The sequence below is a fragment of the Drosophila nasuta genome, chromosome 2R (genome assembly GCF_023558535.2).
Source record: "Drosophila nasuta strain 15112-1781.00 chromosome 2R, ASM2355853v1, whole genome shotgun sequence".
Lineage (NCBI taxonomy): Eukaryota > Metazoa > Arthropoda > Insecta > Diptera > Drosophilidae > Drosophila > Drosophila nasuta.
The window spans coordinates 33,378,513-33,398,839 of record NC_083456.1 but is presented as its reverse complement, the minus strand read 5'-3'; the positions used below and the strand labels follow the sequence as shown (position 1 = coordinate 33,398,839).

The 20,327-nt window shown below is 44.6% G+C and overlaps 1 protein-coding gene across 15 annotated transcripts in view; it reads right to left on the bottom strand.

Annotated features, from left to right (window-relative positions):
- Nucleotides 1-20,327, bottom strand: part of LOC132784716 (collagen alpha chain CG42342) — a 69,627-nt gene that overhangs the window by 20,738 nt on the left and 28,562 nt on the right. For 8 of the 15 annotated variants that reach the window (XM_060790534.1, XM_060790522.1, XM_060790524.1 and 5 more), the window contains exons 3-7: nucleotides 2,648-2,727; nucleotides 2,448-2,555; nucleotides 2,211-2,279; nucleotides 913-1,083; nucleotides 377-482 (exon numbers count right to left, since the gene is read on the bottom strand). In XM_060790534.1, the coding sequence (XP_060646517.1) occupies nucleotides 377-482; nucleotides 913-1,083; nucleotides 2,211-2,279; nucleotides 2,448-2,555; nucleotides 2,648-2,727 (534 nt within the window). Of the gene's footprint in view, nucleotides 1-376; nucleotides 483-912; nucleotides 1,084-1,254; nucleotides 1,309-2,210; nucleotides 2,280-2,447; nucleotides 2,556-2,647; nucleotides 2,728-20,327 lie in introns of all 15 variants that reach the window. The other 7 variants (XM_060790536.1, XM_060790523.1, XM_060790525.1 and 4 more) reach the window with 3 other exon arrangements.

The window sequence follows — 20,327 nt, the reverse complement described above, 5'->3', positions numbered from 1 at the left end:
AATCAAAATTCAAACTGAAATCCGAAATCCGAAATGTGCTCTAATGGGACAGCGCTAGTCGATGGCTCAATTAGACTGGTTTGTCGATGGTAGGGGAGGGGTGGGGAGGGCAATAAATAAAACGACCCGCAGTTGAGAGTCGAGCAGCCAAATGGCCGCGTGGCAACACTTGAAAAACCCATTGATCGAGTGATTCCCAAACATCACTAAGCTGCGGTTTGTCTAATTTACGACTCTCTCATTTTCCCTCAGATGTATCTGTATCCGTACAAGTATATCTAGCCGTAAGTTAAGTGGCCGTTGCATAAACAAACAATATCATAGAGAGAGGCAGCTGCAGCGGCAGCGGCGGCGAGAGGCTGCGATTGGTACTTACCAGGTGGTCCTGGAGGTCCCGGCGGACCCTCGATGATGCCCGTAGGGAACTCGTCACCCTTGATTGTTGTGGTGAGTCCGCGATCACCGCGATCGCCCTTGTCACCCTGTAAACGAGAGAAGCGAAAGAGAGTCGAATGAGTCATGTATTGATAGCTGGCTGTTTGGGAAAATTAAGTGGAAATGCCAAGGGCAAAAGCAACAAGGTGACACACACACCGAGGGGCGATTAATACATAAATAAACGATAAATAAAGTGGAAAACCGAAAAACCAGACAATGGGAAAAACTGAAAAACAAAAGCAGACAGCTCACAGACACGCCACAAACACACACACATGCATATGGGACGACGACGAGTCACTTAAAACGTCACAATGTTTATCCAACAGATACAAATAGTGCATTAATCCTTGTGACATCTCTGTCTGTCTCACTTATGAATCGTTTTTCCTCTTCTGTTTCTCTTTCACTCAATCATTATCTTGTTGCTTTTGCTCACTGCTTCGTCGACGTTGTCGACTGTGATTTACTCACCTTTGTGCCAGGTGCACCCGCCACTCCAGGCGGTCCAACGGGTCCTGCTTGGCCGACCTCGCCCTGCAGTCCCTGCGGTCCAGTTCCGCCGGGGGGTCCACGCTCGCCAGGCACGCCTGGAAGGCCTGCTTCGCCTGGTGGTCCTGGCGGTCCGGGCTCGCCTGGTTCGCCCTAGATGATATAAAAATATCATTACTAGCACCCGGGGTATCTACACAGTTTTCCATTGAAATTGGAGGCAGGGGCACGTGCAACAAACAAAGGCAAAACTACATACAAAGACATGCATCTTATTCAAGAAAAGAGATATATGGTAAATCATACCTGCACCGGAGTACTTACCTTGAGCTGTATGACCGTCGAAGCGGATACGTTAACGCCCGCTTCTTGCAAGTCCTTACAACACCCACAAAAATATTAAATGATTCAACGCAACGCATAAAAATAAAATGTGTAAATTGGTAAGTAAATAAAATACAAAATTTATAAATTAGTCAATTGATTAGCTGCTGCAAAGCGTTTTAGTTGTCAAATTAAGAGATGTAAATTAAAGTCGTATTAAATAAATTAAAGAAAATAAGATTAACCAAATGAAAAGCCAACAACAAAGCGAATAAAAATAAATAAAAAAATTTTACATCACGCGTGCTGCATATTTAAATTGTAGTCTTACTTTAGCTCGAACTTTTTATTGATAAATGTTTGGTGTTAATATCCACAGATAGGCGACAGAAGCACGCCTGAATTTATTGAGTCCATTGGCACTTTCTGTGCTGGATACTGAATACAGAATACTGGATACTGGATACTGTGTTCACTTGCATTATGCCAATGATAAAAATTCCACAGCAAATAGTCAAATGACATTTAAAATTGTACAAAGAGGGAAGGAGTTGCTCTAATGGCATGCCATGGTTGTTTCCTCATTGAAACTGAGCAAAATGACTAAGCACAAAGTATGCAGAAGTAGCAAGAAATTTATTGTGGAGCTTAAACCAAAGAGCTGAGCCAAGTTAAAAGCATTACGAACAACAATGACCAGGATAATAAACAACTACAAAATACAACGGCAACATCTACAACTACAACAAGAATAAGGACTATAGACTAGCTCCACAATTGTGACCATGACGAAGGACAAGCGCAGAGGACGCAGAGACACAACAAGTTGCAAATATTTGCTGCTCTCTGTCCGACTGCATTTTGCCTTGAGAAATGGTCATGGATGTGGAGGGGAGGGAGAGGGGGTCTGTCATGTAGAGAGTACAACAGTTGAAACATATTTATGGCTGAAATACCTTAACAGCAACAATTTCCGCATAGCCCAACGTGCCGCCATGCAGCGTTGTCACCGATCTCTTCAGTCCCTGGCAGGATGCGGATGCGGATGCAGATGAGTAGAAAGCAGAGCGACATTTGGTTAGGCATTTTCTTTTCTCTTATTGGTTTAACAAAATTTTGAATGAAAGTTTGCACTTTGCACTTTTCGCAGTGCAAATTTGCAGCAGCTTATGAGCAGGTCTGCGTCTACTTACCTTGACTGTTTGGAAGACATCGACGCCCGGGTGGCCAGTGTCGCCCTTCTGTCCCTTGTCGCCGGGTTTGCCAGCGGCACCCTTCTCCCCGCTGATGCCGTTCAGACCCTGCGAATCAAGTCGAGCATTGCCATTGGGCATATCAGCACAACTTCTCCACTTTTCTACACTCTTCACTCTCTCTTCTCTTTGATACTTACCGCTTCGCCCTTGTCGCCGGCATCTCCCTTCTTGCCGCGCTTCCCTCGCTTGCCGGGCGGGCCGGGGGGACCTGGAGGACCTGCAATTGAAATGAAATTTCCTTGGTCAAAGTTTTGAGTCTTGACTCTTTTGTGCAAAGTAATAAGGCAAAAAGACAAAGTCAGGATTGCGTCTTAAGGTCAACAGCTGCCGCCTCATTAGTTGCGCATTGAACTTTGCAGCTGACCGCAGTATGCGCCCGGTGACACGGCGAATTCGCAGCCAAGTCGACAACTCATCTTTCCCCCCTTGGACCGCTCCTCTCTTGTACAACGTGCCAACAGTGGCACTTCTTGCTTCTTGCTGGTTCGCTTTTTTGGCTGTTTTTTGCGCAGTTTTCTCGCAACTTGTGCAAATTCATTTAGCTGAAAAATGGCTTTCGCTGCATTTTGTCGTCGTCGAGGTGCAGGACCTACGAGACAACTGGGCAGAGGACAAGAGGACATGCGGGACGGAGCCAAGTGGGCAAAGAACAGTGGAAGCTGTGCACAAAATATTTATAACCACTTTGGCTGCTATTATTTTAGCACTGTGGAAAACTTTATCCGCTGCGAGACGCAGCACAAGACGCAACAAGAAGCAGGACACAACTCGACTCGATGCTTTTCAATTATTTCGCATGCAATTTTACGGCGCATAAAATTTCAGGCATCGTGTTTTATAGTTAGTCCTGGCAATTATTCTTATTAGAGCTCTGACTACTCAGAATGCACGTTGTGCTTCCTTGTACGTCGTGGGCCTTTCTTCTTTGCCTGTTGTTGCCTAGAGACAGGAAATTAACACCTACATAAAAGCCAACTCGCCAAAGCCAAAGATGCTGGCAAGCAAAAGCAAAAGCAAAATGTCTGAGTGAATGAACAGTTTTTCCTGCCAAGCTCAAATGAAGTAGGTGTGAAAATATTTAATTAAAATAACAGCCAACAACAAAAATGATAACAACAAGACAACACAACATAGCAAACAACAAAAAACAGTGTTTTCTGTTTTAACAGAAGTACAACAACAACAACTCTAGTCGCAATAGCTATTGTACAACAATAGCTAGAGGAAACACGCGCCGTTTTCTCACTTTTCTCACATTTCTTGCGTTCCTTTTCGTTTTTTTTTCTTTGCTGTTTTACTGAGAATACGCAGACCTTTCGGCTGCTGTTTAATAATTGTTGTAATTAAGTAATTCCGTTTCTAGCTGCTCTCGAAAAAGGTGCAAGAGGATGAGAAATGGGAGATGAAATGTAAAGAAGGGCCAGCGGCAAAGGAAGCTGCCTTTAATGCAGGAAACGCCGCAACTCTCTCCAAACAATTTAAATTCATTTCGCACCAAAATGGCGCCACAAACTACCAAAGTGAAAAAAAGGCCAGCCAGCACGCGTCTCCCCGCCCCTTCTCTGATGTGGGCGTGGCACATTGTGTAGGTGCGATGTGAGCAGCCACAGGCAGTCAGCTAGTGAGGCAGTCGAGTAGCCAGCGTGACTCCAACCCAGCCCACAGACGCCCCTCTAATGCAGCCAGCTCATTTAATTAAAAAAAGATTTTCTTGCCTCGCCATCTTTGGGCAGAGGGAAGAGAGGGTGAAGCAACTGAAAGGTGTCAGTTCGGCTTTGAATTTGGCCTTTTTTATGGGCGGAAAGCATAAGTGCATTTGTAATCATAAAAGGTGAAGATTGATCTCATGGATCTCACTTGGCATTGCACTCTGGGGAATTTCCCTTACTCTAGGCAAGTAATAAAAGCCAACCAATTAAGTGTGGCCAAGACGCAGGCACAGCTTGAAACAAAGGCTGCTTAGCTTCTCGATTGCTGGGGCCTATTGCCGGCCAACTTGGCAACGTCAAGTGTCGTAAGCCAAAGCCAAACGGAAGTGTCGAGCTACCAAAAGCGTCGTGTTAACAATGCCATAGGAAGCAAGCATTAAAGGCAAATGGGCCAAGTGTGCGACGAGAAAGAAAAAAGGAACAGAAAGAAAAGAAAAGAATGGGCATTGCAAGAGGAAGGGAAAGAGAAAAGAGCGGCAGCAGAAAAGAAGCGAAAATTGCGCTTAATCTAATAACAACATAATAATCATAATCATAATATCGTTTTGCCTGCTTCACATGCTTCGTTCGCTTTGGCTCTTTGCCTCTTCGCCTCTTTGCAAGTTTGCTCGTTTTCCCATTTTCCAGCTTTGTTGCCATTAACGCCGCATTTTCCGTATTATTTTCGCGTTGATGGCGTCGATGGCTGCCGTTGCTGTTGCTGTTGCCGCATTTGGCGCACAGTTTGTTGCCTGTTAATGGTATTTGTTGTTTGCTCTCGACATCTCTTGTTGTTGCTGTTGCTGTTGTTATTGTTGATGCTGCGCTAATGCGCTAAGAAATCCCATTGTACACACACACACACATACATATATACATACACATACTCACGCACACGCACACTCGAAGAGGTGACAAACTAAGTACGCGCTTTGCTCTGATAAAGTTGTTAAGTCAAAACTTGTTTTATTTTTATTCTCTGTCACACTCCGTTGACGGACGATAATGAAGATAATACGCAACTCTCTACACGATAATGATGATGATGATGATGATGATGGCGGCAATTGAGCGGGTTCTCAATGAGCGTGATGCAAGCCGCACACACGCTGCCCATAAATCCATATCGATGTCAACTACGCTCTTCTCTACTTCTTCGCATCTCTAGTCGTAGGCTAAAGTAGCTTTTGTGCCCCCCCAAAAAGATGCCTCCGTTGCTATGGCAGTGTCAACATTAGTTCAACTGCTGCAGTAGCAAGTGAAGTGGGGAGGGGGGAGAAGAGGAGCAGGCTCAACTGGCAGAGCGGAAAAAGGAATTATGTCAAGTTGCACGCGTAATAAATACTCGGAATCGTTTACGTGCGTACAACACCACAACGACACGTACAACAAACAAGAGCCAAACAAGTCGGCAAACAGTGGGATAAACCCAGCAGAGACAGATATACTCGTATATACAGATATAGATATAGAGACTGAGTAGTGCAGGCAATTGACTCTGAGAGGCTGACAGATGATGAAGCACAAGGTCTGCTCTAGTTGGGTCTTGTCTGCTCTCCGTGTGACTCTTTATGCCATTATCAAACTTTGCCGCCACACTTGGGATGCTCCCAAGGAGTCCATGGAGACCTCAGTAATTTGAAAACTTCTTCAACTACATACCGTATGAAAGTAGCAACAACTATGGGTAATCAGGGAACTGCATTAGCTCATTAAGGACATACAAGAATTCCCCCAAGAAACGCCTTTCGTCAGCTGCATTTACTGAATCCTAATGATATTTTTCCATAGCACTTTATGATACAGGATACAGAATACAGAAAACAGGATTTGTGTAACTGGGAAATGTTTGTCATCAATTGGGTTCCAATCGAGCAGCTCAGTCAAGCGGCAAATCAGAACATTAAGGACTATGGCTGGATCCCTTGCCGAGCATATTGTTTGCTTTCTGATTGCGGTAGCTCGATGAGAAATCTCACACTCTCTGCTCAAATGTGTGTATGTGTGTGTGTAAATGGGTGTCTAGTGTGTGTGTGCGCTTGGTGGGGGAGGCAGAGGGAAACGTCTCTACTCGTATGTGCGTAAATAACGCTGATCTTTGACTTATGAACAAAGTTTTTAGTCAGTGAAGCAAAACTTTGTGTAAGTAGGCTTCTCTCTAATGAATTTAAACTCGCACAATTTTCATTAGGCGTGCCCCAAAGTATCTTATGCTCTTACTGCGTCAGCTATAAGTATCTCTGGGTGTGTATCTAGATACGAGTGCTGCTCTCAACTTGACTGCCAGCTAGCTGTTGAGCCTTTTCACTATGCTGTGTTGGCTGCGTTGCAACAGCAGCAGCTCAGCTGCACACATCGCCTGGCAACGACATCCTGTCAAGGCCGTCTGGCTGCCAACTAGCAAACGGCAGCTGGCAACTGGCAACTGGCAACTGGCAACTGGCAGCGAAAGGAAAACTCGAAATGCAAACATTGATGGCAAACTTTTAACTCACTCGCAAAGTGTGCCATGTCGTCAACTCCTGCTGCTGCTACTCCTTTTGTCTGCTGCACAGTCAGGGAAATAGACAAAATGGTAAATGGGAAACTCAGCTTAAAACAAAATGACGAGCGTTTCATTCATTCTGATATAGCTGGCGAAACTTTCTTGTTTCCATTCGCATTTCCCCAAAAGAGATATGGCCACAGCCGTAGCCCAGACAAGGACATTTGTTGTCCCTGCTGTTCTTGTTATTTTTGTTGTCAGCTGTTGCTGTTGCTGTTTCAGTTGCTCTTCTCTTTTCGCATGCCTGCGAGTTGCCAATGCGATTCTTCAATAACTGCATCTGCGATGTCAAGGATATGCGACAACAAAGTGTATAATAAAGCATATCAACTGAGGGAGCCAAGATACAAATTGTCTCTTCTTCCAGTTTGCATCTTTGTCCTTGTCCTTGCCCTTGGCTTTCCTCTCTTGGCGCTTGTCGCTTGTCTCTTGTCTCTTGTCGCTCGTCTCGTGTTTCTTATTTTGTTCTTTCTCCTGATACACGATACTTTAGCTACGTTATAATTCTTGTCGTTGCTAAAGTCGGTATCCTTTTTCGCTAACGGTGCTCGTGTCCTTGGTCTCAAGCAGTTGCTGCTCACTTTACACAGCAGCACACAAACACACACACTCCCCGGTGCGTATACGTAATGTGAATGCAGAACAACTGCTGTTCGAGGAAATCTATGTTTATGCATCTGCTGTTGCCAGTTTGGCTGCTACAGTGAAGCCTGCGACAGCTGCTCAAACAGGTTAAGGTTCGTTCCTCAGTGATTTAGGGGAGCTCATTAAGTCAACCTGTTTTGGGGCTTGTCATTTCGCAACTCGTAATAATCATTGGCCATAAATCAACGAGTGCATAGCATAAAGTTCTCCAAGACACTTTCAACTCATTCCAAGATAAGATGCGACCTTGCTTTCGTATATCATAATAGTCCAGGATGTCGCTGCAGCTTCTCGTATTACTCGTTCATTTGCCTAATTAGTGCACTTGACTGAGCACAAAGCCGCTCTGCATAATTGAGTTACGGTCGCCAAGACAACCCCATTCTCGATAGGCATGTAATTATTTAGTGACTCTGTATCTATCTCCTATGTACGAGTATATATCTGTGCATCAATTACACTATTGTCTTCTGTCTGGGCTAAATCGCTTGCCTTTGGTCTGGCCTTTGGAGATTGCCTTGTTGTCTTGCTTGGATGTGCGTGGACAGTCTTATGGCATACTTTTAATAAGTCAACACACACACACACACACACACACACACACACACACACACACACACACACACACACACACACACACACACACACACACACACACACAAACACACACGCAAGAGGATGAGGAATGTGTGTTTGTTGTTCAATCTGTTTGGTTATCTTTAGTTTTGATGTCATGTTAAATTTGCACAAGGCAATCTGCAATGAGATTCAAAACACACACAGACACAGTGACAAATGGCAAATGTATATGTGTGTGTATGTGTGGGCGGGTTGTCTGCGTGTGTGTGTGTGTGTGTGCCACTTGCGGCTGGCAACAAATGACTGACAAATCTGTTGCATTAGTGAATCCGTTTGTTGCATGCAGCACATCGATTTGTCGGCTCATGAGATTTTGCCGTTGCTGTTGCCATTTCGGCAGCTTTAGCTTCGGCTGTTGCCTAATTAAATGACAGTCATAAATTCAGTCAACTAATCAGCTGGGACCATTCACCCGCCTACAACTCCTCCCTCGATTCTCATTTATTTATGTTGTTGTTGTCGCCGTTGTTTCTCTGCTTCAGCGATTTATCTGCATTGCGCGTTTGCCTAGCTCCAACATTGTCCCATTCATTTTTACCATTCCATGCACATACAATACGAGTATGCATCTATTGTTTGTTTGCTGACAGCTCTCTGATCCCGTGATGCTGATGCATTTTTCTAATGATGCTTTGATGCATTGACATTGCAGCCACAGCGTCAACAGGTTGACGCGCCCCTTGTGGCCTCTGTTGCACTGCAATTAATTAACATTTATATTGGCACGCCCCCCATCTGCCCACTTTGACCATAACACATGTTAACACACTGTGCTCGACGAGGCTCGACGCGGACAAATGCGTGCGGTTTGGCCATAAATATCACAGGTAATTGCCCTCCCATTTAAAGAATACAAGAGTTAATTGCGAATTTCGTTGCATTCGTTGGATTCAGTTTCGCTTCAATTCAATTCGATTCGATTCAATTCCATTTCCATTTGCAATTGATTGACAACTCTTCTGCCCTGTTGCCCTTTGGTCTCTGGTCGACGACAAACAACAAACTGACAAATTAGCTTCACATTTATTTGACATTTCATTTGTGTGGGAATATGTTTGATGTGTCGTCGAATTTGTTTGCTTTTTGCAATTTGTTTGCCATTAATTTTATGATTTTCCATACAAATTATTTAATTTATTGCTGTTTGCGCACTGATTTATGCAGCTCCGCAGAAAACCGCACACATAATCATTCCGTTTATATTTTTATTCGCTGTGCCATAATTTAAAATATTCATTTGTTAAATTTAAATGGCATTTTATGCGATGCGTAATACGAATTTAATAGTCCATTGGGAAATCGAAAAATCAGAGAACAGAGAAGAGAAAACAGAAAATTCTCTCTGTCTGCTGAACGTTTAAGCTGATAATAAAATATGCCAGCAATTTCGCAGACACAATTCGTATTCGTATTCATTCTCGACTTGGCAATCGCACTTCAAAAGGCCTTTCATAAAAGCCACAATGTGGCTGTCAAATGTCAAAATGGCTACAGGCAATTAGACCATTCCCAGGCACTTTGTTTTAATTCCCCTGACTGACAGCACGACACCCGACAAAATGTTGCAATTGTCTTTGAGCTAATACCCGTGCCTCGTCAAGCCAAATTAGCTTCATATGCATCATTTAGCACAAGTGCAGAATAACTCTCAACCGGAAGATATTAGCCAAGTGCAGCTAGCAGCATCCTTCAAAAGCTAAAGTGTTGCCAGGTGAACAACTAAAGTTGCAGTAATTTGCAAAATGTAAACAACTTTGGCAACTTTGCGAAGCTCGGCTTAATGTTAATGTTCGCACCCGTCAACAAAGTAAAAGCAAAATGAAAAGAAAAGAAACGAAAAGAATGGCAAATAAAATAAAGTAAAATAAAAATAAATCCCAAACGATCAACTGGAGAGCAGCTCACTTTAATAAAGCGGACATCCCTTAACTGGGATGAGTATGAGTATGAAAAAAAAAAGCAAAAAGAAAAGGAAAACTGGCAGCCGGAAAAAACACTTGTAAATCCCCAAGCGTTGCTTATGTTTAAGTAATTGGCAAAAGGCTTAAGCTGCTGCTTTGCCTGACATCCCAACACTCCGACGTCCTGACGCCCCGACGCCCTGACTCCCCGTCGCCCCGACGCCCTGATTCCCCAACACCAACACCATAAAGTGAGTAAACCTTTTCAGCCATCAGAGCATGATTGTTGAAAAGTTTTGGACTCAATGAAATACCCTGGCCCACAACAAGACTGTAGGAATATATTTTTCAAGAGAGACATTTTTAAATCTGCATTTGAAGCACTTTTACGATGGGGAAAAAGCCATCCTCCAGTTAGTTCTTGGTCGATAATCCTATTTATATCGTTGTGCCATTTGAGCGATGGCTGTGTGTGTGTTGTTGTTAACAAATAGCACACAAATATTCGACTAAATTGATGCCCCGTGGATAATCCGAAAGAAATTAAAGAAAAACAAGCAGAGCAGTTGCAATAAAAACAAACGCGTCGGATTAACACGCAAGCGGGAAAAAATAATACTCGTAGATAGTCGACAAAGGGAAAATCTAAAACAATTTCATCAACAATATGACAGACTAGAGATAATAATATTCTCATGAAAAAATATACTCCCATCAATGCGTATCTGAGGTGGCTGAGTAAAGTTGTGAGTTTGTGTACGGCTGAGCTGAGCTGTGAGCGGAGTTGAGAGCGGAGGCTCTTCACAATAGAAAGTATTTGACAAGAATTTAATACGCTTTTACTGATGTGCCATTGACGGGCGGCACCTTCCCCTTCTCCTCCTTTCCTATCGACATTAGCATATTTTCAACTGGATTCAACGATTGAACGCGGAATGGAAGCAGAGCCAGAAGCAGAGGCAGCTTCAGCGGCGACTCACTTACTTTCAATACGCTTCCACGCAATTGCATCGCAGCTGAGAAAAAGAGAAAATAAAGCTAAAAGCCGCAGATAAATACAGCTCTAAAAGAGCAGAGCATTCAAGCTGTGGAAAAGTGGGAGAGGGAGAAGAGGCATTCGCTGTTGCCAGTGACAACGGTGCGGGGGGAAACATCAGCTTCGGCATCGGCATCGTCAACGGCAAAGAACAAAGCATCCTCGGCACCTACTGCGGCAATCTGTAGATGTGGCATGTATTGTGAGAGTGCGGTGCGATTGCGAGAATACTCGCACCAGGGGTAAATCAAGAAATTAATCCCTTCAACAGCTGCGACAGCAGCAAACAAATAATGGAAAAAGTGTATGTATGCGGCGTATTTGTATATGTATAATATTTGTGTGCCTTATGAACACACAGAGCAATGAATGGAAATCAAGCTGATGAAGAATGATATAATAATCATAATAACAACAGCAACAGCAACAGTAAAAGCGGGTGTCTGCTGGAATCTGGGATGCGGATACGCCATAAAAAATCAGAGCAACGCCAACAACAACAACAACAACAACAACAACAAGAGAAACAGCAGCAGCAAAGGGCAATGATAATAAAAAAGTGACAAGTGATACAAAGTAAATTCATGCGAATATGAAACAAGATGAGGGCGAGCGATGCAGCAATGAATGGAAATGTACCTACGAACAGCAACACCAAACATATATATTTGTGTATCTGCATCTGTCTTTTTGTATCTGTATCTGTATCTGTATCTGCAGCTGTATCTGTGGCTGTGCATCTTCTTGGCTCGTTGCCTGGCTGACTGACTGCCGAAGCAGTGGAGCTGCGGCAATAACTCCTTCCTTTCCCACTCACTCCTCCCATTCCCAACTCTTCCTTCTCTTGTTCTCTCTCTTATTGTTATTGGCCTTTTTTATGCTGACGAGCCGAGCTGCCTGTAAAGTCGCGTGGCATTTTTGCGTGTATTTTGTAAGCCTTTTTTATGGCCGAAATAAGTGAGGAGCCTAATAGGATGTAACCGATGGGAAAATACACAAAAGAGTTATGGTTTAATTTGTCTGTTATGTAAGTGAAACACGTCTTGTTTACCAACCGCTTCTCTATAAATAGTTTATTTGCTCTTTAAACTAACTAAGCGGACGAGTACAAGTCAATCTCACTCTCTTTACTCTCTGTTATTCGTGCTTCTATTTTCATTCTTGCCACGCCATCCCCAGCATTGAACTAAGCAGCTATTCGCTTGTCAGTCACCAGAGATCACAGAATGAAACCAGTTCACACTTCACAGGCCCTGGACCGGCAATAACTCGAACGACAGCGCGTAATACGGCGTACGCGGCGTATGTGCAATATTGCCGCGTATTGTGAGTGAAGGGCGTCAAGGAGGGAGGGAGTCAAGGGACATCGCTAACGTTTCGTGGATGAGATGAAGTGACACTTACACAATGACAATGATGTCGATATGCGCGATATTCCGAGCCATCACTCATCTCCCCCTCGCGCCCCTTCTCCCCCGGTTGGCTTCGCTGATGATATGAATGAATTATGTGGGTAGATGGGTAGCTCTGAAGCTGCATAGCTGGGCAGCTCGATAGCTGGATATACGTATGTGGGGGACACACAGAATGAATGGATGGATGGATGGATGGATGGAGGCTGCCTGTGTCGACATGCGTTAAACTTGCGGCAATTTTGTAACATGGCAGACGAGAAGCAGAGAAGAGGAGCACAACACACTAAAAGAGCGACAACATTGCGAACAACTCGACAGACATCAACCTGCAGCTGTTGCTGTTGGTGTTGCTGCTGTTGCCGGTGGCATGTGTGCGGCAAACGCTTTTGTGGCATTGTTCATGTGGTATAATTTAAATAATTGAAAGTTTTACGCTTGCGCGCATAATGCGATGGCACAACAGCAGCAGCAGCAGCAGCAGCTGATGGCCGGATGAGTAGAAGCTATGCCTGGTGGCAAGCAGCCTGCAGATTGCATCCTGGCTCATCCTGTGGCAACCGTCAGCTGTTGGAGTCGCTGCAACTTAATGAGCATATTTCAACCGCCACAATCTACGCAATCTGCCTCTACCTGCTATACAAATATTGCACGCTTATATGCGTGCAACATGGGAATTAAATTAACCAATTTTAATGTGGGTTGCCTCGCCGCTTCGCGTTGTTCGTTCCATCGTTCCACCTGCGGCAGCCCCTCAACAACAACGAACAACGCAAATATAAATACAAATTCAAATGAGCAGCGACTGCGAACATAGAACATAAAAAGGGCTTTGTTCTTTGCCAACCTCGGGCCATGGCGGACAAGAATTACAATTAAACGATCGACTAGACAAATGTGCTGTGGCCTCGGGCATAGGACAAAAACGAAACACAAGTACAAGCTCCAATTGCAATCCCTCTTCTCTTCGCTCCCCTGAGCTGCAACCCTTTTGTCTGGCACCGAATCCGAGAGTACGTGAGTGCAAACTGCTTACGCTCGTATCATACAAATCATGTAGCTGCCATAAATTCCAAATTGCCAGACATTTTAACACACACACTTGCTAGAGTATGGGGAGAGAGAGGGAGAGATGGAGATGGGGGACAGAGATAGATTGCAGCGGACACTGGGACAGTTGCTGATGCTGAAGTGTCGGGAGATTGCCATAGCAATGGCGATGCGATGCGATGGCGATTGGCTGACTGGGCATCGCCAGCGGGTGCAGGTTGACTGATAAAGGCAATGTGGTTACTTTGGCTGCCTTGCTGGGGGATCTCGTCTACTACACACATAACATATAGCACTCTATATACATACATATATGTTTGGTTGTGTGTTGTAGAGTTAGTTTAACAACGGCAGCAACAACTGCCAGAGGGTTGTCTAAATTGTGGGCGAACTATAATGAAACTTGACATGTTATTTGTTCATTGAGCAAACGTGCTATTGCTTGGTGTTTTTGTTGTTGTTGTGTATGTCGAGTAGTTTTGTCTGAGAGCATAAATATTGTACGAGAACAGCAACTGCTTCTTCGATTGCTGACCGGCAGCAAGTGCAAGGAACTTGCAACACGTCGACATAGTTTTACTGACAAGCCCAAAGAAGTTGGCTCGAAATTGGAAACTTACAACTGCTAATGAAAATATTGCTGTAGCTATTCCAGATTCATATTGAATTCCACTCAAATGCTTTTCAGGGTATCTTCAAGTCGTTGTGTATGAGTTTAATTGGAATTGGTTTTCTTGCACCACTGGGATTTTGGAGCAACTGTGGTGCAGTGAGTGAACGTTTCGTTTTGTAAATAAATTGAGTGCCGTTGCCATGATAAATACATAAAGTACACTCACTCACACACTCATTCACACACACACACACACAGACATACACACACTCTCTCTCGTATGCAAAGTCTATTTATTTTAGGGCCAAAATATGCAGCAGACGCAGCAGCTTTCTATTGTTTTAACTTCTTTCTTCTGCGCTGCGCTGCGTTGTTCTCTTTTTTATGGCGCACTCCTCTTTTTTGTCTATTGCTATTGTTATTGTTGCACTCTGGCTTCATTATTTTTATTGGATTCTTGCAAAACAGACAACAGACGCGCAGACAACGCGACAACCCAAAGAGACAGCGCCAGCTTCACCACCAGCTTCATCTGAGCTTCCTAACTAAGTATCTATTCGACATTCGAGAGCTGAGCTCCTCTGTGCTTTGCCCTCTAAGATATGATAATGCCTTTGCTCGGGGTTCAATAGAACCGTTTGCTAGCCAAGGATTCTCAGTCAAGTACATTCCACCCTCTACCTTCTCCTTCTCCCTCCCATACTTGTATTCATTCAGCACCCACACTCAAGTGCAGTTGATTCAAAGTGGCTTTCATGTTCAGAGCACAGCCAAAAGACAGAGAGAAAGACAAGCCGCAGTTTGTCATGTTGAGCGGCGTCCGATGGCTTGGAATGCTTATAATGGCATATTACACATACGCCCCGTGGCGCCCTGCCTAATAAATACAAATTTGGACAGCATGAATTGCCCTCGCCGCTTCGGTTGAGCCCCGGGCAAGCGAAACCAAAAGGGTTCGCCGAAGCTCACCGAACCCGAAGCCAATGCACTGCAATGCAATTGGAGCACGATGAGGAACATGAAATCTAATATTTATTGGCACCCACAGCGTGGGTCGAGTCTCATGTGTGTGTGTGTGTGTGTGAGGACAGCCGAATGCCTGCGTGACGTGTCTAACAGGCTCATTAGGCACAAGTGGCAATGCGCTAATTATGAGTGGCCATCGCACAAGGGTCAACTGGCAACTGCCACCACGTTGCACGTTATGCTGCCGCCGCATAAATCTGTTGCCACATTGCCAATTATGCACTTTGTTCCAGCCAGACGACAAAGCCATGAACAGCTTACATAAATCTAAATCCCAACCCGCTTCCATCTCTGCTCTCCCTTTGCTTTCGGGCCAAGTCGCATTATGACGTTGCCAGCAAATGTTGCATGCGACGACTGCGAGAGAACAGTGAGTAGAGAACAAAAAAACAACGAGGGGAATAAACCACAAAGTTGCAACCAGTTGGCCACAGCTGTTGACCTGCTTGTGGCTTGTGCACCACTTCTTCTTGCACTGCCTCAGCACATTTAGTTGCATTCATTAATTAAACTAAATCTATTTGGGGCAAATACTTTGCTCCCTTAGTTGAAGCAAACTCATTATCCTGCGCCACGCTCTTTTCTATCGATCGTCTCTGCGATTGTTATGCAATTTGCGGGTCGATAATTGGTTGGGTTGAAGAAGGAGCTTGTTAACTCGAGTTGTGATACGCTATACTAAGGATGAAAATGTATTTCGTTGGTAATATTATTTTGCGCCTAAAGTTAAATACGAAAGTCTAAATTGCTGAAAATTCAATGTGGCGCATCAACACGTTGTAAAAAATGTTTCTGGCCAACGTTGAGTGGCCAAATTTCAAATTAAAATTAACATTATGCTAATTTTGTCTATTTGCCGCCAGGACGCCACGATGCCACCGTGTGGCATCTTCAGAGTCGTCGCGGGTCGCTGGCTGCCAAACAATCAGCCCACCCACCGCCATGAGCCTGGCCTTAACTTCTGTCCCTCTGTGCAGCGTGGGGCAACTTGGGCCTGTCACCTACTTACCCCATGGATGTGCCACTGAGGGTAGTCGCAGTCGTAGTCGTGAGATGGCAAACTTTTTATGCAAATTAAATGTCTGCGCTTGACGCGCGTGCGTTTTGTTTGCTTTAAGGCAGTCAGTCATTTCCTTTCTCTGCAGCTCCGCCACACGCCACATGCCCCATGCCCCAGCAGGCTGCCTATCGCTTGCCTTCAGGACTGCAAACGCAATGTCGAAGCCAGAGCGACGCGCGAGTCCCGTTTTAGCCGCTAGGCCAGTGCGAACAATGAAATCGCGATACGCTTTAGCTTGACTGTGAAATACTTGCACTCTATAGAGCACTAGGTATATGCAGCTGTGAACGTTGAAATAGCTGTGTGACAGAATATACAGCTGTGAACGTTGAAATAGCAGTGTGACAGAAACAACACTACATAAGGCTATTCTTGCATATTCTACTTTGTTTTTGTTAAATTTTTTGAACCCCGTAAGATTTCTTCAGGTTTTCTAGAGAACACAGTCACTTTCATGCCCTTCCAAATCAATCGGTTCGGGTATATAAAAACTTTGTTTTAATGAATTTTTTAGCCGCAACGTTGAGCATTTTGTATGTTTGCTTAATTAAAGTGTGTGAGTGTGAGTGTGAGTATGAAGGAAGCTACTGCTCCTGAAGCAGCTTCTGCAGCTGGTGCTGCTGTTTATTTGCCTTTCAACACGCTGCGCTTCATCATCATTAACAAAATAGGAGCAGGCCAAGAGAAAATACTGAGAACGGAGCGAGAGAATCAAAACAGAAAGAAACGAAACAAAAAGCGAACAAAATATAAAATCAAAACAAATACGCGGCGCAACAACAAAAGTGCATGACAACCGAACAAGAGGCAGAGGGGAACAGGAGGTGGAAATGGAGGTGGAGTTATAACTGTTAGATGACGACTTTGTGCACCGTGCTACATGTGGCAAGCTGGCTGGCTGCGTTGCCAGGAGAGGCAGCAAACGCCACTTTTGGCGTTCCAGCAGCAACAAATTATAATTTCCTACCCACTTTTTTTTTCATTTTTTCTCTACTTTGCTGTATTAGGAGTAATTCTGGTTTGTTTGTTGTTGTTAGACTTGGTGTTGTTGCTGTTGTTGTGGCTGGCAGCCTGATAAATTTATGCGCCCTGCTTTTAAGTCTTGTTGTTATTATTTTCCTGCTTCCGCTGTGCCTAGCAACAACCTCCACAGCAACAGCAACAGCGACAACAATAACAACAGCAACAACAACAATTGTGCTTGCAACAACAAAGTTGCGCCACGCTGAGTCAAAAACAAGCAACAGGCTGTGCCACAGACAAGTTCAATGTGGGAGTGTTGTTGTTGTTGTTGTTGTGGCATGTTATTGTTGTTGCTGCTGCTGCTGCTGCTGTGAGTTATTTGGCTCGACTAGCGCCAGTTGCTCTGAGCCGTCGAGTCCGCCAATTTTCAAAGTTCTGTGATTGTTGTAGCTGCCCTGAAGTGCACTAGGCTAGGCTGCAGTTGCCTGCCACTCACTGTTGCCTCTTCTGTCCCTTCTGCCCCTTCTGCCACTGTTCGGGCGAAGTTGAAAGTTGAGTTGGGTGCAGGCACTTGGGCAGTTTCCTCATCGCTGCCCGCGCTTTTGTTTGTGTTGCATTTAATTTGATTGCTTTTGATTTATCTTTCATAGAGTGTTCGAAGTTCGAGTAGAGTCTCTGAGAGCGTGAGAGAGAGACAGAGAGAGGAGAGGCGCCTAGCCTGCGCCTTAAATTAATTCCACTTGATACACAATTTTTATCTGCCTGTGTGCCGCATGTGGTTTGTGTTTGGACCAACTTGATTAAGCGCCAATTTATTAGTGATTCATAGACGAGCCGCTGCTGCTGCTTTCAACGCCATCCAGAAATATTTTTCATTTCTTTGCCACTCGCATATATCGTTCTCACTGAGTTGTGAGATTCTTAAAGCCATTCGCTGCGGTGTGGAAAGTTATTAAACTAGACTACGAATGGAAGTTCTAGTTTCGATGCTGTTGATTTAGCACTCGCAACTCGAACATGGCCAATTGCAGCAGACTTCTTGCAATTTGTTTATACAAAAGCCAGCCAGTATATTTTATGAGGTCTATGAGTTATGAGACAAACCGGCAATTCGAGTACTTTACGCCAAAATAAATTAAAGAAATTCGGCTTGGCGAGCAAAGTTCTCACTGCTGTGCCATAAATTATTTTCGCAAACAAATTGAAAATTGAATTAATCAAATGAAAACATAAACAGACTCGTCAGTCTTGTGTACTCGTATACCAAACTATTCGCCGCAGTCGTTGGGATATCGTATTTCATGCATCCATAAATCATTATAGATTAAATACTTCATTGGTGCGTGCTTGATTTTGTATCAGTCAGATTCGTTTTGCTTTGCTTACAGATACACTTTTCCCCTTTTTATTTAAACAGACAACCGCTCTCCCACTTTTGGCCCCTTCACTCATTAAATTCATATAAATAACACATTCAATTCATTAGCATTAAAATTTCCATTCCGCTCGACCTACGCTTGACTCCCGCCCCCTCAATTTCCCCGCCCATGCATCGGTCGTTCCATCACTGCCAAAAGAGATGGCGCAAATCAGAGCAGAGAAGTTAAATAGTTGATGCCAAAGCAGAGCAAAAAACAGTCGGCAGCAGTTAATCACACGTCAAACAGAGCCAACAGAAGCAACAAGAAAAGATGCGAGCACAGAGAGAAGGAGAAATGAACTCTGGTCAGGAACTGGTCCTTGGAAATTGCAGGACATATTTCCGAGCAACACTCTCTCTCTCTCTATCTCTTTCTCTTTGTAATGTGTTCTCACTCTGGGAATGCAACAGCGTCACGCACATCAGACAGCAGACTAATTGCAGCTGTCGAGGATCAGGGGAAGGGTATCAATGGAGATTCAAGAGAGGGAGAAGGGAGCTCGAACATGCGACGACCGGCGTCAAAATCAATTAAACGGGCAACAGGCGAACGGTAATTGCAGCTAAAAATCGACACAGACCCCGCACTCATAAAGAGTGCCACGAAGCACTTTCCGCTAATTGCACGCAGTTTCAATGAGTGCCATGGAATGAAAAGAGAAGGTGGAGGAAGAGGAGGAGGGAGACTTGAGTGGCAAGCCAAGGCGAATGGCAAATAAAAACAGAAATTAAACAAAGTAAATAGAAATTCATCAACGTCATTGGCAGCACTGAAGTTGGCGTCGGCAGCAGCCTCAATAAAATCCACAAACAATCGGCGACGTCGTCGCTGGTTTGTTGTTCTTGCGCTACAAATTCCACTTGCATCTCCTCGCCTTAGTCGTTGTTGCCTCATCCGCAGCCCCTACCGCCACTTCAGTCTCTGTTTCTGTTGTGCTTTGCGGTTCAGACATTAAAGCAAACAATACAATTGCAACCACGGGCGAGCGGTGGAATGGTCAGGTCAGCCGGACAGTCGGACAGTCTGAAGAGTTGGACACTCGGATACACCTCGGTCAGATCCCAAATTCAGAGGGGAAGAACGCAATGCCACGCCATGCCATGGCTCATTTTTAGTGTGCAATAAAAAGCGATCGACCGTCTGCGTCTGCGGCTTATTCAATTGATTGGAAATTAAACGGGCAATCTCTTTTGGGGTCAGCACCTCGAACCGTACGCAGTTGGAGCGAACTTTTCCGCCACATGGCGGCACCATGGTGCACCTCTGGTGGATTCTCGATTCTGAATACCCGAAATGATGCCAAACGACGCTTTGATGTGCCAGTGGGAGGCAGTTTGCCGTTTGCCTTTTGCCTTTCCTCAATCATTTGCATCCATTAATCAATTTCTACTTCGCTTGCATTTCCCCCCTCAAAACATACTTCTGCCTTTCTTCTGTTGCAATCCGCTGTATCTTAAGTGTACCACAAGTAGATTTGGCCGCATTCATCGCCATTGGCCAAGTGGTCAATGCAGCGTTCTTATCTCATGCCACACAGCCACAACCACTTCGCTCAAAACTCAAGGTGTCCTCCCCTTTCCGTCCCCATCTGTCAGTCCCTCCTTTATGACTATTAGCTGCTGCTCTGTATCAACAGACCCAATTTGGCTTCTCTTGTTGTTGCCCTGAACTCCCCCGAGGGGACAAAACGGACCCTTTTGTCTGAACTCCGTGCAGCGAGCAGAAGCGAAAAAAAAAAACGTTGTTGTTGTCGGTAGATCTCCGCTCGCTTAGACAGTTAACTGCGGCTGCAAGTTTAACATAGTTCATTGTCTTGTT